General features: G+C 32.8%; 1 protein-coding gene across 3 annotated transcripts in view; it reads right to left on the bottom strand.

The window, feature by feature from the left end:
• The window catches only part of EEA1 (early endosome antigen 1), a 141,006-nt gene that overhangs the window by 50,263 nt on the left and 65,926 nt on the right, over positions 1 to 24,817 (bottom strand). For all 3 annotated transcript variants that reach the window (XM_057486515.1, XM_036891056.2, XM_057486516.1), the window contains 6 exons: positions 24,342 to 24,455; positions 23,587 to 23,708; positions 20,957 to 21,112; positions 16,513 to 16,629; positions 9,016 to 9,354; positions 422 to 571 (listed from right to left, as the gene is read on the bottom strand). In XM_057486515.1, coding sequence (XP_057342498.1) covers positions 422 to 571; positions 9,016 to 9,354; positions 16,513 to 16,629; positions 20,957 to 21,112; positions 23,587 to 23,708; positions 24,342 to 24,455 — 998 coding nt within the window. The remainder of the gene's footprint in view (positions 1 to 421; positions 572 to 9,015; positions 9,355 to 16,512; positions 16,630 to 20,956; positions 21,113 to 23,586; positions 23,709 to 24,341; positions 24,456 to 24,817) is intronic.

Below are 24,817 nucleotides of genomic sequence, written 5' to 3'. Positions count from 1 at the left end.
GTGAAAATCCTTAAATGCAAATAGAAAATTTATACGCGCCAACTTCATGCCAATGACCCCTCACCGACTGCTCATTTTTCAGTGTTTCATTACAAAGTTGTCCTTCCTGGGTAGGAAGACCCCTCCTTTGGCAGCCTGACAAAGGTTCAACCCCAGAATCTTTCCTGCCTAAGCTGAAAGAATAGTCTTCTTTGTACATTTCTGTGGAGAACTTTAGGGAATACAATCACAGCAAAATGAATTAATGTAGTTAATAAGTAGGGTGTTTTTACTGGGGAGAAATAAATGTCATAATTCAGCATTAAAAAAAACAATGTCTAATGAAAGCTCTTGGCAATGAAAAGATTTAACCAATATTTAATAAGATGCCTCAAATATAGCAATAAATTTACTGATAAAGTCATTTGCAGTGCTATCTCACCTGTTCTTCTAAACGAGAAAGTTTGAGTTGTAAATCAGCTACTTGCTGTTCTTTATCCATCAACTTTTCACTTGAAAGTTGTCTCTGTTCCTTCAGCCTGCCATGAGCTTCCCCAAGTTGGCGCTCTGTCTCCAGGAGTTTACTATGTAACTTTAAAAAAGAAAAAAAAAGTTGATATACGCATATGTATAAAAACATGAACATTCATCATTATCATCTATTTTCCAAACAATGTATATTGTTCACCAATATATCTTTATTTTCATAATACTTTAGGAGAACCTAAGATCCAATTAAATTCAATTATATAAATAATAATGAGTCTAATGTTTTTAACTCATTAAAACATTTAACTCACTTAAATTACAATTGTAATTGTAAATTAAACATCATAGTTTTGGGGGTTTTTTGTTCTAAAAAAGTACAGTGAACCAGAGGTTCTTGTTTGGACAGAAGTATTAGAATCACTTGAGGTACTTAATAAAATGAAACTTAAAAATTAAGACACTTCAGATATAATCCGATCAATTTCAAAGTTTTTTTTTTTTTTTCACAATGATTCTTGTTGTTTTTCCATAGTTATGGAGCACTACAACTGACTTCTTACATTTAGGTGTTGAATAGAGCATAAAACATTCCCAAGTCCTCAAACTGACACATAATTTCTAAATAAAATACAGGAAAGAATTTTCTTTAAGTATTAGGTGACCCTTACTAATTAACTTTAAAATTGCCACCCAGGAAAGGAGAAATTTTCCCTGGAGCTAATAACCATTACTTTCTCAGAAAAGCTCCCTAACTTCCCTAATACTACCAGAAGTAAATAAGAGCTGGTTTCTCTTAGGGGAGTGAGGGAAGTCTTTTGTTTTGTTTTTTTCCATGATAAAAGGAAAAAGTCTGTATTAATTTCAGAAGTACTGCACAATGCTAAGTATAGAACACAAAAAGAGTCGCATAGAGATAAGGGTGCAAAACATCAGGTAAGGCTTACACACTAAGAGTACTCCTACATACCAGCCTTATATCACATAAAATCAAATGCATATGCCTCAGCAAAATTAAAAATTAAGAACAAGAATTCTATACAATTGCTTTCTATAAAAGCTATTCATGTTAAATCTGAAAATATAAACAAACTATAGCCTTTGTGTCATATGCACATTTATATGCTCTATAGTCAAGTATTTCTCCACAAATATTCATAGTTCCAAGGAAAAAATAAAATTCTATCAGAAAAGTGGATATCCACTATTTTCTTATGCTATGAAACAAACTGTGGGCTATCAGAATATATCCTATCCTTAATAAAGAAAACCAAAATAAATGTCTAATGTAGACATGCTTCCATCTAATTAAAACAGGAATCACTACAGTTAAAGACAATGCATTTATTTTATCCTTGTCCTTAGCCAGCAATCTGACATTTCTCTCCTTTTTATTCTTTTTAAAATGCAGTGAATTAGGTTAATTGATCACATGTATGTGGGTAAAGTTCTGGGTGCTCTATTCTATTCCATTGATTTCTGTGCCTGTTTTCATGCCAGCACCATACTGGTTTGATTACTACAGGTTTGTAGTATAGTTCAGAATCAGGGAACATGATTCCTCCAGTTTTGTTCTTTCTCAAGTTTGCTTTGGCTATTTGGGGTCTTTTGTGGTTCCATACAAATGTTAGAATTCTTTGCTCTAATTCTGAAAAATGCCATTGGTATTTTGATGGGGACTGTACTGAATCTGTAGATTACATTGAGTAGTATGGACATTTTAACACTATTACTTCTTTCAATCCATAAGCACAGATTATCTTCCCATTTATTTGTTTTGGTCTTCAATTTCTTTCATCAATGTTTTCTGGTTTTCAGAGTACAGGTCTTTCCCCTACTTGGGTAAATTTATTCCTTCATATTTTATTCTCTTTGATACAATTGTAAATGGGATTGTTCTCTTAATTTCTCTTTCTAGTGGTTCCTTATTAGCATACAGAAATGCAACTGATTTCTGATGTTAATTTTGCATCCTGTGACTTTACAAACTCATTGATTATTTCTAATAGTTTTTGGGTGGAATCTTTAGGGTTTTCTACATATACTATCATGTCATCTGCAAATAGTAACAGTTTTACTTCTTCCATTCCAAATTGACTGCCTTTTATTTCTTTTGCTTGCCTAATTGCTATAGTTAGGATTTCCAATACTATGTTGAATAAAAGTGGTAAGAGTGGGTATCCTTATCTTGTTCCTAATCTTAGAAAGCTTTTCCTCAGATGAGTATATTAGCTGTGCTTTCCACATACGACCACATATGTGCTTGTCATATATGGCCTTTATTATGTTGAGGTACCTTCCTTCTATACCCACTTTGTTGAAGTTTTTATCAAAGACAATGAATTTTGTCAAACACAGTCTATGACAAAGGAGACAAGACTATACAATGGGGAAAATACAGTCTCTTCAAAAGATGGTCCTGGGACAATTGGACAGCTTCATGCAAAAGAATGAAATCTTTTAGACTTTCATATATACTGAAATATATATATATATTAATAATATATAATATATAATAAGATCATTGCTTTATACCATATACAAAAATAAATTTAAAATTAATTAAAGACTTGAATATAAGACCTGAAACGATAAAACTCCTAGAAGCAAACAAAGGCAGTAAGCTCTTTGACATCAGTCTTAGCAGTATTTTTTTGGACAGTGTCTTCCGGCAAGGACAACAAAACCTCAAACAAACAAATGGGATTACATTGAACTGAAAAGCTTTTTCACAGCAAAAAGAACCATCAACAAAATGAAATGCCAACCTACTGAATGTGAGGAGAGATCTGCAAATCCCACATCTAATTAGCTGTTAATATCCCAAATATTTAAAGAACTTATACAACTTAGTATCAAAATATAAAAAACCCAATTAAAAAATATGCAGAGGACTTAAAAAGACATTTTCCAAAGAAGAGAGATGGCCAAGAGACACATGAGAAGACACTCACCATCACTAATCATCAGGGAAACACAAATCAAAACTACAGTGAGAAATCACCTTACATCTGTCTGATTGACTATTATCAAAAATACAAAAAATAACAAGTATTGGTGAGGATAGAGAGAAAAGAATCCTCATACACTGTTAGTGGGAGTGTAAATTGGTACAGCCACTATGGAAAACAGTATGGAGATTCCTTAAAAAATTAAAAAATAGAACTACCATACAATCCAGCAAGTCAACTTCTGGGTATTTACTCAAAGAAAACAAAAACACCAATTCCAAAGATATCTATGCACCCCTATGTTCATTGCTGCTTTATTTACAATAGCCAAGATATGGAAGTAACCTAAGTATCCATTGACAGATGAACAGATAAAGGAGATGTGGAATATTACTCAGCCATAAAAAAGAATGAAATCTTGCCATTTGGGACAACTGGATGGACCTAGAGGGAGGTCCTTCCTTCACTCAGCTTCATCTGCCAAAGTTCTAAGTGAAAAAAGTCAGACAGAGAAAGACAAATACCATATGATCTCACTTATATGTGGAATCTAAATACAACAAGCAAGCAAACACAACAAAACAAATTCATAGATACAGAAAACAAACTGTTAGTTTCCAGAGGAGGAAGGCAATTAGTGAGTATGTGAAATAGTTGAAGGAGATTAAGAATTACAAACTTCAGTTATAAAACAAGTAAGTCATGGGGATATGAGTCACAGCATAGAGAATATAGTTAATAATATTTTAATAACTTTATATGGTGACACATGGTAACTAGACTTACTATGGAGATTGTTAGTAGGAGATTGTTAGGAGAGGAAATGAAATCCAGGGGCAAAATACCTCTAAAAACCGAAATCAGTCAAAGGGAGAAATGAAATTTAAAACCTGTTTATTGCTTACAAACTTCAGTCTGGCCAATGTCTCTCTCCTGCTCCAGCAGCAGCAAAACTGGCGAGCAAGCCAACCCTCTCCCCTTAACCTCTCAGGTTCAGACATGCCCTCCGTTGGGCAGGTAATTACCCACTGATAAGGAGATGAACTTATCTCCACCCCTGAGGAATGACTCAAAATGCCCTAAAGTCATACTTCTCTCCATCTTTGAATACCTATAGATATACAGATGTATTAAAGCCAGGCAAGATATTCTGGAAAAATTCATTTTGTAATGAGTAAAAATATTGAATCATTATGAAATACACCTAAAACTAATAGGGTATTATTATATGTTATTTACACATCATTAAAAAAAAGACATACACACTACAGTTATGCACACTGAAGGCTGTCATATAGTCTTGATGAACTAGCTCTGGTTTTTGGTGGGAAGGAGGGTTGTTGTTTTTTTTTAATCATTATAAAATGTCCCTCCTGTGTATATACTCAAGGCATGGCTTCCTTCACTCAGCTTCATCTGCCAAAGTTCTTCTACCTGCTTTTTTGTAACAAATAATTTTTAAGAAAATAAATACAATAAATTAGCACTATAACAACGACCCAAACCTTCTCCTATTCAGTGCAAGAATTAGGCCCAACTGTGATATCTGAAAGTAAACAAGGCCTTCAAAGTATGTGATAGTGTTTGATCTCTTCCAAATAGGCAACACTATTCATGCCTACTTCCTAAACTTGCTGGATAAGAATCTCCTGATAGCTTTGTTAATACACAGGTAATCAGACTTCTCCCTTAGAAGTTTAGATTTAGTACATCTGAGCTGAAGTCCAAATATCCATGTTTTCATAAAAAGAAATCAGATGATATTTAATTTCAGGAAAATTCAGAAATCACACACTGAAAAGCAACACTTTAAAAAGCATTTCTTCGTTTTCCATCCCAACTGTACAATCACAGGGAAATGCTTAAATATACCAATGGGCAGGCCTATGACAGATGAAGGGTGGATCCAAGGTCTTGGCCTAGGTACAGGTAACTTTTTAAGTATTCCCAAGTGATTCTGACCTGTAGACAGAGTTGAAAAATCACAGAATTAAAGATAACTATTGCTCTGAAGTGAAGACTTACCGAAAGAGTAAGAGAGATATGTCTTATAAATAACTTTGTCATTCATTATTACTGATGACACCTGATAAATCTCTGATCTTTAATAAGGAAATAAGTCTCAAATAAAAGCTGCCCAAGGGTGAAAACAGGCCCAAACCACTTAAACAATGATGCCTATACCATTTTAGAGTAAATACGTTCAAGAAAAGAGGTTGAACCTAAGACAGGCACAGTCGCAGGGGGGCCATCAGGTGAGAAATTGGGGATCAACAGAGGTGAGGCTTAGAACCTCACACCCCCTGTTTTGAGAGAAATCTTCTGCATCTGTGGATGTTTTGTTGCCCTTGTCTAGCTTGGATTAATACTTAGTCTATAGGCACAGACCTGATCATCTACACTTGTCCTCTTACAGCACTAAATTATGCTTTCTATTTATCTTGCATCTACCTACCACTTCAGCATTTTATTTTAAAAAAAAAATAAGGGAGAAATGTGGGATTCACATATAAATCAAGTATAAAAATCAAATGAATAATCATATCTGACTTGATTGTTTACAGTTCACGATGCGTGATCAAAACCGAAAGTTTCTGTGATATGACTACCCTTGCACTGTTCACCATGTAAGAACTTATTCACCATGTAAGAACTTGTTCACCATGTAAGAACTTGTTCGTTATGCTTCAGAAGATTGGAGACTGTTGAGAGTTAGGCTTGGGGTTGATTAATGATTGTGCATTGAGTCCCCTATACAGAATTTTATTGTTGTTAACAACCATTTGATCAATAAATATAAGAGATGCCCTCTCAAAAAAAAAAAGAGGTTGAATTAAGAGTAAAAATAATATACATTGGAATTATTAATAGAATGATCTACCCTGAAGTCACATTTTGAGTATATGTATATACGTTCTTAAACAAATTTAGTTTTGTGAACTTTTATATATAATTCTTTATTCATAATACTCCTAATAATGTTTATTATATATTATTTATTATATAGTACCAGGCCCTATTCTAGATGCCTCACAAATATTAACTAATTTACTTCCTATAATAACCCTATGAAGAGGTTTCATTATTATCCTCATTTTATAGATGAGCCAACTGAGGCACAAGTTGAATAACTTGCCTGAGATTACTGTGGGCCACACAATGGGAACTCAGGCAGTTGGCTCCTAAATCCCTACTTATAAACCACTACACTATTCAAGATGGTGTGTTAGTTTTAAAAACTAAACTGATGATGTTTAATATTTCAGTTATGTAACATTACCTGCACATCTATGGCTATTTCAGAAGTGCTCATGAACACAGATCTGAAGTACCTTGGTTTTCAAGTCCTTTGTTGACAACTGCTAGCTATCTAATTTTGTCAGTACCCAAATTGGGTGCAATGCATACAGCAGAGAGCAAAACCAACCCAGTTAGTGCCTACACTCTTTAGGGGTATTGAAAAAAGTTTTAAGTAAGATTCATTTCCAGTCTTCTACAGCCAGCCTTATGAAGAAATTAAGTCAAGAGCATGCTAAGAAAAAAACATGGGGAAAGAACCTAAGACAGGAAAGCACTTGAGAAGTTGGTGTGTTTGAGGAACTGAAAGGAGATCAAAGGCCTTACTACATGCAGATGCTGACATGCCAAAGTAAGACGTGTGGTTTCAATTCAAAGTGTTATGCAAAGCCACTGGTGGGTATCAAGCAGAGGAATGAAGTGATATCCTTCATGTTTTAAAAAGATGTCTCTGGCTTCTGCATGGAAAATAGATTAAGAAGGGAAACTTTAAGAAGGCTACAATAGCCCAGGCAAGCAATGATGGTGGCTTAGATTAAGGGTAGTAGCAGTGTGGAAGAAGAGAAGTGGACAGACTTGAGATATACTTGAAGATAGAACCCAGACAGCATGCTCAAAGAAAGAAGATAAATGGTATCACTTCAAGGTCTTCAATATGACCTCTTTATCTTATACAGAATTGTGACTAAACCAAATAATCACATATCCAAGTCTTTGTGTAAAAATGTGTTTGAGTAGGTTCTCAAAAATTCCTGATGCCCCTCAACCCAACAACAAAATTAACGCCGAATTCCTCAGCAAGCTATTCAAGACCCTACTTAATAAAGTTCCAAATGCTCTTTCCAATCACAATAGTCCTCTCTTCCCTGCCACTAATTTACTCTCACTAATCCTTCTGCCTAGAAGACCCTCCTGCCTTCCAACTGCCACTTGCCAAAATCTGTCCAATATTCACATTTTCAAGCACCACCTCTCTCTCACACAGAACTTTTCCTGATCATGTAACTGGATAAAATAAATACACAATATGAAGTACTATGGGGGGAAGAAAACGGGAGAGGAACTCTTCCAAATTCCCACATATATGGGATCATTTTATTACAATTTTCATGTTCTTTAGGATAGAATAATATTTGACATATCCTCAGTGGGATTTACATAATCATTTAAAGTATGTACTGTTTCCTTTTTTCCTTTTTGTATCTCTTAACAAATAAGGCACTGCATCTTTTAATGACCATAAATGCCCAATTTGTTTATCCAAACTGAAATCAAGTATCTCAGGTACTTTTCAAGTTATTCACTGATATCCCCAAGCCTGTTTCCTTCTATGATGAATGCCTATACTTATTTATTCACTTACTTACTCACTAAAACATTAACTGACTGATAAACAATATGCCAAGTAATGAGGATAAAAAATGAGTCAGACATGGTCTTTGCATCCAAAGAGTTCAGAGTCTAGTGAAGAAAGACACAGAAGTTATGATGTACTACTGTGGTAAGTAAAACAGTCAAGATATGTACATGCTTGAGTCATCTTTTGGGGAGAGTGAGGAGAAGTGGCAATATTCAGAAAAGGATTTCTAGAAAACTGACAAGTGAAGTAAGTAATGTTTACCAGAGAACAGAAATAGGAAGAATATCTCAGGCCAAGCAGACAGAAGGATTGATGCCACAATAGCAAATATCACTATCATTTAAGTGAAAAAGTTCAACATTATCAAAAAAGTGGCTGAGGACTTTATCTCCCCCAAATTTCCATTTTCCAACCAATCTTAAAGTTACCTATAAAAAATAACTTAAATATGGAATTTAAAAATTAAGTTAATGGCTGAGTCAAAACTTGCATGAAGTTTCATCTGATACACATTATTTATCTATTAAAAAGTAGTTGTTAGGACTAAGCTGTTTCTTCTTCTAAAATATCAAATTTTTATATTATTGCTTTACTGATAATTATATTTTGAAAATTTGTAACAAAAAAGAAAAACGTAAGGTTTCTTAAAGAATGGTCAACAAGATAAATTAATTACAATAGCTAACACCTGCTGAATAACTATCACGTGCCAGGTACCTCCTTAGCAGTTTATGTGTATAATTCATAAACACTTCACAATACTCTATGATAACTATTATCATTTTTTTTCTCATCTTAAGGGAAACAAAGGAAATGAGATATGACCCAATATTATAGGTTGTGAAAATTAAGTTAATTTTTTTAAATGAACTATATATTATGATCAAATAACCATCAAACATGCTAGGAGAAATTATAATTTAAAAAAGTAACATGCTTTACTTGATTAACTTCACTTTGAAGTTGTAACCCATGCTGCTCCTTTTCTTCTCTCTGCTGCTGTAGCTGTTTAAATTCCGCCTTCAGGTGTTGGTACTTGTTCTCTACTTCTGTTAATTCTTCTTTGACTTTTTGAATAGCTTCCCCCTTTTCACCTAGTTCTGCCTGTGTTCGTTGCAGTGAGGTTTCAGATGCAGATAATCTTGACTGAAGCTGTTGACAGTCAAGGTCTTTTTGATGAAGGCTTGCTTGTATATTCTTTTTACTCACACGCTCTTCATTATGTTTCTCCTCTAGCTGAGTATAGTCCAGTTCTTTCTTCAGCAACTTTTCAGTCAAGTTCTGAAATATCAATTTAACCATTTATTTCTTTTTCTAGTATTTTTAATTATTCTAATTATTCAAACAACCTTTAGAGCAGTACCATCTGCTAAATATTTAGTCAGTATTACACACTGACTTATTATTGGCCCTCTTGACTAAGCTCTACTAATATAATTTAGGAATTACTAACAAAATTTTGACATAAAATGAAAACACTGAAATCTAGATTCTTTAGGGTATGCAACATATTTATATTTTCCCACTGAAGTTAAAAATTAAAACTATTCTATAATCAAAAATTATTTTGAATAATAATATAGCAATTCTGATTTTTGGCTTTGCAATTTCATAGTTGCTAAGAGTTTTAGCATAATATTCACTGCCCCAGCATGCCTGAGCCTATTGATTCCTTATTTTTCTCTTCTTGATAAAAACCATTTTTAAGAGTCACAAGTTTATGACTAATTCAAATGTCTTCCCACGTGTGTAAATATAGTTATCTAAAAATCTTACTTACCTGCCTTATATTTTGTTATTTGACCCAATACTATCAAGTACAAAATATAACAATGACAATTCCAATCAAACATCTAGATCAACCAGCCTAACCAATGTCAAAATCTGGTCTCAAAGGAGTTGTTACTATTAATACTGCACATTTTAACTCAACATATTTACATGTGAAATATGGATCAAAATTTTTACTCAGTTCTGTAAGACAGCCAGGATAAGAAGCCATTATAAGTACCTGATGAATCAATCATGGACATTTATTATACTCACTTTTTATATGCAGTGTGCTAGAAGGGGATGATACAAAAATAGTAGAGAAAAAAGTTTCTGTCCTTTAAACAGAGTATAATCTAAATGAAAAACATATATCAAAAAAAAAAAATTTTTCTAAGAAAGTTAAAACCCATAATGTCCAAGCAAAAATGGATTAACACAAAAGGTATGTCAAATGTTTAAAGTGAATAATTTTTTTCAAAATAAAATGAGCAGTCAGGTAGGGTAGTGCTAACTAGTAAGTTACAAGCACCTGAAAATAAAGTCTGAGATTGGAGAAAATGGTGAGAGGAGTTAAGTAACAGGTATACATGACTCATGCCATCTGCTGTATACAAAAAGGCACAAATATATTTAAAAACACAAAGGAACAGAGAAACAAGTTGCATGTGGTCAAACAGCAAACAACTATTACCTCAAGAGGAGTAATAAGTCTAGTAACCAAAGTGGGAAAGCTAACAGTAAAGGACTTGAACACTTGTCTAAGAAAAAGTGCACAGAACATAAATTATCAAGCAGGAATATACTGTAGAGAAAGCATTGCCCAGAAAGATGATATAAGTGTATATAGACAAAATGGGAGACAAACTTGGAGGGAAGAAGAACAGAAGTCTGCAGCAAAATTAGCCAAGAGATGTATGCTTTGACCAACCAACAGAAACAGGAAAAAAAATAGGTAGAATCAAAAGACTGAAGAAAAAAAAATAGTACTTTTGAGTTACACTCTGTTAGGAAATTTCTCTTTTTATAAACACTTCTTTGTGTTACTAGTTATTAACTGCATTTTTCTTGACATAACTTTACACTTTTTCTTTTAAGAAAATAACATTTATTTTAGAATTTATAAGCTAAATTAAGTCTACCCATTGATCTATAAATGTGTTGCATATTGTTAAAGAAAATTCTAAGTTACTGAATTTCATGAATGCAACCATGCTCACAAATACTGAGAATTTGGACAGGATATAATTTAAAGATATGTTACAAAATTTAAGGCTAGTAATGAGTGAGTCTTCTTCCCCACAGACTTACTCATTCATTGACCATGCAATCCCTCCAGTACTATATGTAAATGATCCCTCAGACAGCTTTGCTCTTTAAGAAGCAAAGGTACATAACCATTGTTCAAAGTTCACCTGTCCTAAAAATACTATCAAAATCTGTTTTCTTACACAGATAAGAGATAATCAAATTTTCTTTAAAAGAAGCTAAGCCACTTTCTTTTTGGAAGAACCTAATCCATTCACGCTATTCAATTTTTATGTGTAAAAAGTGAACTATATTTAGTATTACAAACTTCTCATTGTCATTATGGTACTTCCACAGAATCCAAACCAAAACAGTATAATAAATACATCATTTAAAAAAAATTTTTTTTAAGTATAGTCAAATCCATTGAAGAAAATAAAGCATAGAAAATCCATTAAAGAAATTGCACTTTCACTACTCCAAATTAATCCTTACAATAAAATATGAGATAGACATCATTAGCCCCATTCTACGGGATGAGGAAGCTAAAGTTGAAGGAAACTGTATGACTTGGCCTAGTGAAAGAGTAATGTATTATGATTCTAAGTCCAATACATTTTTCACAACACACAGTTTAGACAAACTGAACCACTTGTAGCTCTCCAACATCTTGTTGTAAACAAGCTCTTACATGTTCCCATGCCTTTTGCATATCTAGCTCTCAAAATGAAATGCCATTAACCCCTCTGCCATATGAAATGCTTCCTTAGCATCCTTAAAGACTAAGCTAAAAAGTTATGTCTCTTGTAAAAACCTTTCCTGACTTATCAGTCAGTAAGTTCGGGAACTTCCACCTTGTCCTTGACCCAACCCTGTATCACAACACTTACCAAATAAAAACAAAAACAAAACATTCACTGAGGTGCTTACTAAAAGCCACACATTGGTCTAAGCATTTAACATGTATTAATTTATTTAATATTCATATCAGTCCTAAAAGGCAAATGGATATAATAGTACTTCTTAGCAGAAGAGGAAACAGACTTTGAGAGACGCTAAATGTCACGAACAGAAAGTGGCAAAGCTGGAATATAAACACGCCTTCAACCACTGTGCTATACTGTCATATCACTATACCACTTAGCAATTCAGCAGTGATACACGGAACTACAATAACTTGCCATATATGGCTCCCACTTCAGCCTATGAGCACCTTACAGCCCAGACTGTTGGAATGCAAAGGGGTGAGAGGTGAGACCCAAAAAATAACTCAGTCCCTTACAATGACCTATATTTTTATATACTTATAGCTTATATGCAGCTGTATTACGATTGTGTTCAGAATTTTGTTTCAATTTCAGAATTGATTCCTTTTAGACACTAAGAAGAAAGTTTCTTCAATATTCCCCTTTTGTTTCTAAGTTTTCAACGCTGATAATTACAAAACACTGGTTTAATGCTAAAAAATCTTAACATTAGCACAAAAGAAATCATTTTCTCCATTCATTGTATATTACTAATCTACTCACCTTGATGCTGTCTATGACCCACAAAACTTGCCCAAGGCATTTTAAATTGTAATAGGCTTCAAAAGACCCTATGAGATTTCCAAAATCAAAACACTTCGATTTCACAACTGTCAACAATTACAGTTTGCCAAGTGCATAGGGTAGAAGAGAGGTTGAGGAAGCAGATAGCAAGGATAAGAAAAGGTAGACACACCTCTTGCTGACTTGTGGGCAAATCCTAAACGGGAAAAACACTTTGAAAAAAAGTTGTGAAGTCTTACGCTTATGTAAGGATTATTAAGATAAGTAGAAGATCCTATTATTTCCTAATCAAAAATATTCCAGTTTTACCACACTAAACCATCTTCATAAAATAGCATAGCACTTCCTTTAATAATGTGTGTGCGTGTGCACGCATGTACACATGTGAATATCTATATACAATCTGTGCTTCATTATTTGAGTATACATTCCAGGGTATCAATGTCACATCATGTTCTTTTCTAATAGTTTAATGTTTCAAAAATATAGTAAACCATACTGATCATAAATATCCACTGCATGTACACATCCTGGTCTGTTTCCAAGAGGTAGAAGGTGAATCCTGATCTCAAAGAAATTAAAAATCAAACAGAATGACAAAGATAAACTCAACTGTATGTAGATGTTTTCTACCTATAGTTTGACAAGAGAGGAAAAAAAAGAGGGGAGGGAGGTGCAGAGGTTTTCATAAATCAAAGATGATAAATTTTAGAAACCAGTCAGAAATGGACAATGGTAAACTGGTATAATTACTTTGGAAAATAGTTCAGGGGTTCCTAGCAAATTTCAGCATGTGTATAGCCTACAACCCAGCAATTTCACTTGGGGCTGCATTGCAGATATATGAAATTTGTATGTAAATGTACATAGCTTTAATATTTATAATAGCAAAGAAAAACTGTGTGAAAAAAATAGGAAGTATACATGGATCACTTCTGCTGCATATCAAAGAATAATAACTGTCACATGGAAAACCATTTATGTAACTGAATTATAAACTGAACCAGTTGCTTTTCTTCGTAAAACACCATTTTTACCGGAACAAGTGACAAACTATGATTATTCAGACTTAGGTAGGAGGAGAATCTGTCACTTCAAAGAATAGAACTCACAATATTTGTTGCCACTGATAAAGTAAAGCTTTTAAATGAATTTTAGAATTTTAGAAAATGTAACCATCACCATGAGTTTGACAATTCCTCATACTTCAAGCCTATTCTGAAATTGATGGTGATATTGACAAATGTGATTGTCTTAATACTATACAATAAAATGTGTTAATGTTTAGATCTGCATAATTCAGTGAACCAATACTTTCCATATAACTAATGCATGATGTTACAAAATCATGCACAGAAAAGAATCCACTCAAAAGGCAAAATAGATGAATGACTTTGAATGCTACAAAGTATAAAACTGCACTGATACGGTTTCAGATTCTACATTAACTAACTGTTGAGAAACTACCATATCCAGCTTTAGTGAACTATCAAACAATAGCTGTAATTACTTGAAAAGGTTATTACAATATTCTTCCCCTTCCCAACTACATTATCTGAGACTGAATTTTCTTCATACACTTCAACCATATCACAATAGATTAAACGTAAAAGCAGGTAAGAGAATCTATCTGTCCTTTATTAAAGGGGTTTATAAAAATGTAAAATACCAACACCATTCTTTTGTTTTGGAAAATACAGTAATTTTTCTTAAGAAATGGTATTTCTATTTCTTAGTATTTAACAGTTAATGATTTTAAAATAAAGTAATAAATTCTTTTAATACATTTTAATTTCTAATGTGATAAATACCCATAGATATAACTCCCCAAACAATAAAAGCTCTGGGGCCATAACAATTTTGAGAATGTAAAACAGTCCTGAAGTTAGTAAGTTTGAGAACTGTTGCCAAGGGCACAAGCAACAAATCACCCCAAAACTTAACACAGCTTAAAATTATACCTATAATCTCACACACACTTTCTGGGGATCAGGAATCCAGAAGCAGCTTAGCTGGGTGGTTTCCCCCTCGAGTTTCTCATGTGGTTGAAGTAAGCTGTAGGCCAGAGCTGCTGGCTGTTAGCAGGAAGCTTAATATTTACAGCCAATTATACATATCTCTTTTTCCCTTTCTACATGTTTTTATTCTTGATTTTTCCCCTGTTATACTTCCAAAATATTGGGTTCAAGTTTGTAAAGCAAAGCCAACAAATTCACTATACCTTTGAATAAAAGTTTAGTAACTCCCTATTGTCCCCCAACATCAAAAAAGTAAAGACATGGAAAAAAAGTATTCATACCACTACCTGCCCTATCCCAAAACTAATTACTTATCTGTTGTTCATCTATAAAGAAAAAAACCATAAGATATTAACATTACAAAATACAGAATAAAGAACAAAGTTGGAGGTCTCACACTTCCTGATTTCAAAACTTATTAAAAGCTACAATAATCAAAACAGTGTGCTACTGGCATAAAGAGACATAAAGACAAATGGAATAAGAATAGAGAGCCCAGAAATAAACACCCACCTTACATTTCACTGTTAAAAAAAATTAACTCAAACTGGATCAAAGAACTATATGTAAGACCTAAAACTATAAAACTACTAGAAGAAAACTAAGGCAGAAGCTTCAATGACACTGGATTTGGCAATGATTTCTTAGATATGACACCAGAAGCACAGGCAATAAAAGAATAGAAAAACTGAATTACATCAAATTAAAAACTGTGCATCAAGAGGTGGTATTGTGATTTGTAATAATATATGTTCATTTGGTCTTCATTCCCATTTCTGGAATAGAGTTCCTAAAGCCCTTGGAATTCCCTTTGTTAATAAGATCAATAAAGATGTTTCTTGTTATTCAAAACAAGCCCCTTTCAACCACCTATATAGGTTTATGTTAAAGAGGTGAATTTTTAGAAAGCCCCTAAAGATGGAGCTGGTTGCCCAGGGAATCAACCAGGATCAGTTAGAACTTTCAGCCCCATCCCCCTACCTTGGATAAGAGGAGAGGGCTTGAAGGTTGAACTAATTGACAATGGCCAATGATTTAATCAATCATGCCTATGTAACAATCAAGGCTTCCATAGAAACCGTAAGGTATAGAATTTAGAGAGATTCAGGGTTGGTGAACACATGGAGAGCACCCAGAGAGAGCATGGGCTCTCCGTACCCTTTCCCATATTATCTTTGCCCTATACATCTCTTCTATCTAGCTGTTTTGAGTTATCATCTTATATAATAAACCAGTAATATAGTAAGTAAAATTTTTCCTAAATTCTGTGAGTCACTCTAGCAAATGAATCGAGGGAATTCATTTGGAGGGGAAGGAAGGTTGTGGGAAACTACCTTTATTAGCTAGTTGGATAAGAAGCACAGGTTAACAAGCTGGACTTCTGATTGCTGTGTGAAAGGTGGGAAAGGCGGGTAGCAGCACAGTCCTGTGGCACTGAATCCTTAAACCTGTGGGACCAAACACTATCTCCAGGTAAATGGTATTAGAATTGAGTTAAATTGTAGGACACTCAGCTGTTGTCACAGAATTGTTGCTGTGTGGAACCCCACGTCTGGTGTCAGGAGTGAAGTTGTAGTAGATTATGGAGTGTAGAGAAGACACACAGTAGGAGTGTTTTTCCTTTACAATAGGAGGCAGTGAATGGGAAATTAATGAGTACAAAGTTTCTATTTTTGATGATGAAAAGACTTCTGGAGACTGCATAACAATGTGAATGTATTAAACACTAAAAAAAATTCAAAATAATTTTACATTCACACTGTACTATGCCAATATATAAAACACACACACAAAATCAAAATTTAAGATATATAAAATCAATTCACCACTACAAGTAGTTTTTAAATTCTCACCTGATTTTTTTGTGTTAATTCATTAACTGAACTTTTCAGTTTTTGTAGTTCCTGCACATATATAGCAACCTCCTGGGGGCCTTTGGCAAGTTCATTCTTTAGCTGGTTTACTGTGGCCTAAAAAAAAAAAAAAATTAGAGCAAATTAAATGAAAAAAGAAATGGAAGCATCCAAAGGTTTTAAGATTACATAATTTGCATCATTGTGGTTGTTAAATTGAAATAATCCTTGGAAGTTTCAGTTTGGATCTTTACCCTTCTACTGCCACCCCACATCTTTACTGAATGAAAACAAAATTTTTAAATGTATCTAAGATGCACAACTTCATTTATTTAATAACACAAGAAATGAAAAGTTGACATCCTACCTCACATGTCAGAAGTAAGCATCAAACTATAAACTTGAATTTACTGGCTTTGAAACTCTGTACTTTAATCCTCTTGAGTTAAAAGAGGATATGCAAGTTATGCCTACATTTTTTCCCCATTTCTATAGTATAGCCTTTTCTTTTCAGTTTAAAACATGTTAAATGCAAACATACTACACACAGTTACCTTTGAAAAATGGCAAATCATCTTTTTTACTGTAATGGGAAGTTTTTGTCCAAAGAAGTTACCAAACAGAAGTTATATATAGAGTTTTATTAAATAGAATCACTGCACTCCGTGATCAGGTATTATCACTTGATATGGACCACTTCAACACATTTTAACACTTTTTTAAATGAAAATTAAGGTCTACTATTAAAACAATGGTTTGATCACTTAAAAAAGACATAAGAGAAGGGTAAGCAAAGATCTTGGAAATACAAATTCCTTTACACAAAAGCTTCACCACTAGCAAGCGAGAGACTGCTTTACCACAGATGATATTAACAAAAGAACGTTGTATTTCTAACATTGCTTGTTGGCTTTATTTCTTCATTCTTCAGGTTATAATTATTTTCTTTGTAGTCTTTATTAGTAAATAAACTTTGTAATATGAGTAATGTAAATTTTTTAAAGTTTTCTTAATAAACACATCAGCAGTTACCTGTATCATATACTACAAATGAGTACTTTCATCTTCAAGGGAGAAATTTGTAATAAATTAGTAGAAAGTTACTAAAAGGCTACTAATTTATTGGGACAACAATGCCAAGAGATCTTTTGCTAGCCTTCTTTTGGGAATGCTTCCAGAATATGTGGCTTTTTTTTTTTTTTTCATACAGTAGCTTTGGCTTTCAGTTTTAGAAACTACCTAGTAAACAAGGTAAGTGACTAAACTAAATGTTCACTTGGGCTTTTTAAATTTTATTTTAATAACCATAAACTAATGAAACTAGTTTTCTGAGTGTTTTCCAAACTGGTTTAAAGTCTATCAAAAGAGGTTTCAAAAATGTTTTTAGGAATGGCAGCACATCTGATATAAGTTCATGGCCTGACCTTTTAAGGAAAACATTAATGTAAATGAACCATTTCTTATACCCTGAAAGGCAATCTGTCACATTACTTTATAGTTATACCTTACACAGGGTATGTAAATATAATGTATAACAATTAATATACATATTACATACTTCAAAGAAGGAAATAAGTTTAAATATTCAAGTATTTTTAATTGCATTTCAGTTAAAGGCATATCCTAATAAACATGTCTTAAATTGATCATGTATCTTTGATATGGGTACAGGTATTGGGAGTTTATTTCAAAGTGCTATTTCTAACACCTTTGAGTCTCAGAATCATTTTCAGTTAGTAACAGTATGGATATTAATAAAAATATTGCAAACAATTTAGCTATTTTAAAGTAATATGTTTCAATCACATACTGCAAATGCCAACTTGTCACGAAAGCAAGTATATTATCATATTTAAACACCTACTTATAAGTATCTTATCAAAGGATATAGCAGAATGTCTGGAATATAAACAGAAATAAGTAACCCAAATTATGAGTATATTTCATTAAAATACCATGATTCTACATAAAAGCTTATAAAATGTAAAATCCAAGCATAACATCTATCTAATATCTATCTTGCTGATAAATTCCAACATGCAGAAGACACTAAACAAGAAAATGTAAAGCAAATACATTAAAAAGATCATTGTTATAGTTTTTAAATGTTCTTATAAATGATTTTATAATGTTAACACCTAAAAAAATGAACAATAAGTGTACATTTGTCCTTTGTACACTAAATGTGTATATATTTTTAAACCTAGAATGTTTAAAAAGATAAACACAAGCATTTAAAATTTTTTAATTTACTCTAGGAGTTAAAAAAGAAAGTTGTGGGAAGAGTACACAGCAAGAGGTATACTTTAGTTATGAGGAAGGAAAGGGAGGGAAATGAATTATAGCAAACTTGTACTTTCTCACTGCACATTGTAAATCATTTTAATCTTTTATCATGACCATGTATTATGTTTTTATTTGAAATATATATATAAGATTAAAGAAAGAAAACATTTCCAAGTTCAGATATTCCCTGTTCATATATCACTATGGGTGAAACCCAACCAAAGAAGGCTCTCCATTCTAGCCACACTGACTTTCCTCACTACTAACAGGCTAAGCTTATCTGGGCTTTGAAGGCTTTAGCACTTGTGCTCCCTCTTCTGAGGAACACTTGCTCCCAGTTCTTCACTATGATTCTTGCTTAATTCATTCTTCTCATACACATTCTCCTCAAGGGGACTTCCCTGATCATTCTATCTAAAATTGTCTCACATTATTGCCAGCTTCACTACTACCCATCTCCTGCTTTACTATTTTTTATGGTGCTTCGGATTAACTGACTTTCTATCATGATTTGGCTTACTGACATCCACAAAGGAACATAAGCTTTACAACAACCTAAATTTGAATAGTTACTGACACTATTCAAAAAAAGTCACAAAGGAATGAGTGATTCTATTTCAAAGGAATTAACAGATATTAATTGGGAAGAGTATATCAAACCCTATAAAAATCTACATTTCCTTTAAACCACATTTTTGAACTCAACATTGAAGTTTTACTAAAAAGCTTTAAGTTACAAAATAATTAAGGGAAGATACACCAAGCAAACATACTGCTAGTGCTTTAGAATTGTAATTATTATTCTAATATGCTATTACTCTTAGTAAATAATTATTTAAAGATGATCCAAAATTTGCTTAAATTAATAAAACAAAAATGAGCATATCTTTGAAGTTCTGAGATTGCTCTAAACACAAAATGCTATATGACAATAGAAGGTGTTGTATTAAAAGTATTACTAATATTAAAAGCCTTCCCAAATCACATTACCTCAAGTTTAAGCATCTCCATTAGAAAGCAGAAAAAAAAAATAATGAAATGATAGATGAAAGGTGGAAGACAGGACTGAAGTACACATTGAAAACACAATAAAAATGTCCAATCATACTGCTAAATCTATTTCTACATTAGTATACTTTTAAAAGATACTTAAATATACTTTTTAACAACTATGCATGAGTGTAACCATACTTATTCTTTATCTTTATGAACACTTTAATTTTTTAAAAATGGGATTCAAAAGGGTGTATTTGGAATACAAATAAAATTCTTAAAAAATGATTTCCATTAAAGACCACAGCAAATATAAGTTGATCCCAGCTTTGATATTTTCAATAATGTAGATATGTAGAATACTTTTTAACCTTTAAATCTTCAATTTCTAATCTATAAGATAGCTAATTTTTTACAAAGTACTTTCAAATGTTTTAGGAGTTATTTTTCTCAAATATCTGAACCAAAAAAAAAAAAGTCAATGAATTCCTAAGGTATATATTTAAAAATGAAAGTAATGGAACATAAGGAAAAATTTAACAATGTACACTGGAATACATATCTTCAGTCTCAACTAGAAATATCAAATAAATCATTGTATTTTTAGCTTCTTTAATTCCATTTAATGTGCCTGTTTATAATGCTATTATTTAGGTTAAGTAAAGTAGTAATACATAAAATTCTTTTCTACTAATTTAAGTACTGTACTTCACCAATACACACTTAACTGGAAGAAAGAGAATTGAATTTTAATAAATTGATAAAATACATGCCATATATTTATATACTTAGACAAATATTTATATTTGAAGAGTAAGCAGAAGCTAAAAATAAAAGAAATTATAAACAAATAAATGAGATAGAGTATTTAAGGCAGTTAAGTTTTTTATAAGGAAATGGTATGAGACACAACTCATAAGTATTTTAAGCTATCTCAATACAAACAATGTAACATACAATATGGTAAAATATGAAAAGTAATGACAATAGGCATTAGGTCAAGATGAATAGCATAAATTTACTTTTATAAGGCAGTCATTGGACCACATAAAAATGGGCGATATCATGATACAGAAAGAACACAGACTTGAAATGTGGAACATTTCAGGTAACAGTATACACTAAGTTAACAAAAATCACATTTGAGTGCACTGAACGTCATTACCTCTGAGTTAGCATGTTCCACCTGTAGCTTCTTGCACTCATCTTTGAGTTTTTCAGATTCTCTCTCACGTTCCAAGGTCATACTGTCCATTAGCGTTTGGACCTGGACCAGTTCTTTCTTCAGCACAGCTACATCTTCTATACCAGGTCTCTGAAGCTGTGAAGCAACACATTTCAAATAAAAATTACAGTGAAAAACTAAAATAACACAATTTTATATGGTTTCACTACAAAAAAATCAAAGTGAAAACCATCTTTAATATTAATTATTGGACTACAAACATCAAACACTGATTCCTTCCCCCTAACAAGCCTCTCCTCTTCCCACCATATCTCACATTTAATAGTGTTACTACTCAAATGCAAAATAGCAAATTCACAATTATCTTTAGTGCTTTATCTGCTTTCCTTTCCTACAAACCATGCCCATGGGTCATAACAACCATTCAAAAAAAACTACATTCCTTCATTTTCTATGCTAAGAAACTGGTAATAAAACTGAAGGATATAAAGCCACAGTAATCAAGACAATTTGGTACTGGCACAAGAACAGACCCATAGACCAATGGAACAGACTAGAGAGCCCTGATATAAACCCAACCATATATGCTCAGATTATATATGATAAAGGAGCCATGGACATACAATGGGGAAATGAAAGCCTCTTCAATAGCTGGTGTTGGCAAAACTGGACAGCTACATGCAAGAGAATGAAATTGGATTATTGTTTAACCCCATACAAAAAGTAAACTCGAAATGGATCAAAGACCTGAATGTAAGTCATAAAACCAAAAAACTCTCAGGAGACAACATAAGCAAAAATCTCCTGAATATAAACATGATCAACTTCTTCCTGAACGCATCTCCTCGAGCAAGAGAAACAAAACCAAAATGAACTCATGGACTACATCAAACTAAAAAGTTTCTATCCAGCAAAGGACACCATCAACAGAACAAAAAGGCATCCATTCTACAGTATGGGAGAATATATTTGCAAATCACATATCCGACAAGGGGTTAACATCCAAAATATATGAAGAACTCACATGCCTCAACACCCAAAAAGCAGATAACCCAATTAAATAATGGGCAGAGGATGTGAAGAGACAATTCTCCAAAGAAGAAATTCAGATGCCCAACAGACACATGAAAAGATACTCCACATCACTAATCATCAGGGAAATGCAAATTAAAACCACAATGAGATATCACCTCACACCAGTAAGGATGGCCAGCATTGAAAAGACTAAGAACAAATGCTGGGGAGGATGCGGAGAAAGGGGAACCCTCCTACACTGCTGGTGGCAAAGTAAGCTAGTTCAACCACTGTGGAAAGCAATATGGAGGTTCCTCAAAAAAATCTCAAAATAGAAATATCATTTGACCTGGGAATCCCACTCCTTGGGATTTATGCAAAAAATACAGCTTCTCAGATTCAAAAAGACATATGCACCCCTATGTTTATCACAGCACTATTTACATCAGCCGAGATATGGAAGCAACCTAAGTGTCCATCAGTAGATGAATGGATAAAGAAGATGTGGTTCATATACACAATGGAATACTATTCAGCCATAAGAAAGGAACAAATCCTACCATTTGCAACAACAGGAATGGAGCTGGATGATTTTATGCTCAGTGAAATAAGACAGGCGGAGAAAGACAAGTGCCAAATGGTTTCCCTCATTTGTGAAGTATAACAACGAAGCAAAACTAAAGGGAAAAAAATAGCAGCAAACTCACAGACTCCAAGAAGGGACTAGTGGTTACCAAAAGGGACAGGTGTGGAAGGGTGGGTGGGTAGGGAGGGAGAAGGGAATTGAGGATTATTATGTTTAGTACACATGATGTAGGGGTCACAGGGAAAACAGTGTAGCACAGAGAAGGCAAACAGTGAATCTGTGGTATCTTACTACACTGATGGACAGTAACTGCATTGGGGTATGGGTGGGGACTTGATAATATGGGTAAACGTAGTAACCACATTGTTTTTTCATGTGAAACCTTCATAAGAGCGTATATCAATTATACCTTAATTTAAAAAAATTTTTTTTAATGAAGGAGCTGCAGATAGAAGTATAATCAAGATTTGATACAGGTTGAATATAGGTGATTCCTTTACTTGTGTATTTATTGAGTGCTAAATGAAGGACAGAAAGGAGTCAAGGACAGACCTAAGGTTGTTAAGCCTGAGGAGAGCATTGAAGATGTATGGTACCAATGATAGACATACAGTTATGGAAGAAATACGGTAACTTGATATTATACTTGTTGAATTTGAAATGATAGCTAGAAATGCAATCAGAAGCATCCTAAAAGCAGGTGGATTTATAAAACTAAAATGCAAGGGAGGTCAGGATGAGAGACGCAAATATGGAAACTACTAAGAAAGATAAACAGTGTATCAAGAAACAACAAAAATGTTAAGATAATAAATTATGTATCATGAAATCCATTTTTATTTTTAAAATCATATACAGTATATATGCAGGTGGTAGCATTCCAGGGAATTTTTTTATTTCCTCCATTTCACTCAGTCTATACTTTTAAAAATTTGTTATTAGTGTATGTATTTCATTTTTAAGTCAGAAAATTATAAAGGTAAATTCCAATAAATGGTTTCTAAATTACCAGTTCAGTCTTCAGATCCTGAATTACAGTTGCTTCTTTGTTTAATTCTTCTGTCAGATGTATTGCTTTTTGTTCAGCAGCTTCTCGAAGACTCCTTTCTTCATCATATTTTGACTTTAGGTCTAATTAAGAATAGTTACGTAAATATTAGTTTCATGACTAACTCTAGAGAGGAGCAGTTTTATAAATTCCTGTATATTCCAGCACACATCATTATATCACTCTAATTCAAATTCACAGTCCTAAGATAAACATAAATACGTACAATAAAATTATACTTCTGACTACACTGAACAATGAACTTAAAATGATAAAATGTTTTTAACTAAATTCACACATTAAGTATGAATTAGCATTTTAATATAAACTTATCATATAACAATATTTTACCCAAAAACATGTAGTTAAAAAAAACATAACTGACAGCATAACCAAATGTTAAATCTAAAATCTATGCTATATTATTTTACTTCTTCAAAATGTTACTTGTTAATCTTTTAAGCATACCCCAAAAGAAAATTCATTTTCTTAAAATCAAGAATTCTATAGAAAAAATCAGTCCTTTGAAGGGAGAAAGTGGGATGACAAATATTACTTACATAGCAATTTGGTTATCATTAAATTCCAGCAATCACCATAATAGTCTTTAATAAATACTTAACCACACTAAAATATAATGTTTATTTCTAGGATCTGTAATAGCAAAAAAATTAATGTGACTGATTTATTGGCTAAAAATTTCTGATTCAGTTTACCTGCAATTTCAGTGGCAAGTTGGGCTGCTTTCTGTTCAAATAAGTCTTTCATTTGCTTAATATTAAAATTCTCTGTTTGGGCTTCTTCTAATTGTTGTTCCAAAGACTGTATATCTATTTTTTTTAAAAAAGTATAGTATTTACTCAAATACAATAATTAGACTTCCTAAAGTAGGATTACTTATACTTACTGTAAGACAATTAACATGAGTCTATTACTAATTATAGAGTATCTTCACATTTCAAGAATTAAGTATATCTGATACATTTAGTGTACAAGTCACAACTTAAAAACACTAAATTTATAAAAAGGATATATATTATCACACCCAAATAATGTATAAATATTTGTTTCAAGATTATTTTGAGTTTACATTTCAGTTATTTTCCTGTATCTGTCAACTAACCAAGAAGGAATATATTCTGTTCCTCTGACAGAATTTGTTATAATGCAAAATGACATTAGAAACAGTTTA

The sequence above is a fragment of the Manis pentadactyla genome, chromosome 10, assembly GCF_030020395.1.
Source record: "Manis pentadactyla isolate mManPen7 chromosome 10, mManPen7.hap1, whole genome shotgun sequence".
NCBI classification, from domain to species: domain Eukaryota; kingdom Metazoa; phylum Chordata; class Mammalia; order Pholidota; family Manidae; genus Manis; species Manis pentadactyla.
Note: the sequence above shows the minus strand (reverse complement) of the source record. Positions and strands in the feature narration are given on the sequence as shown.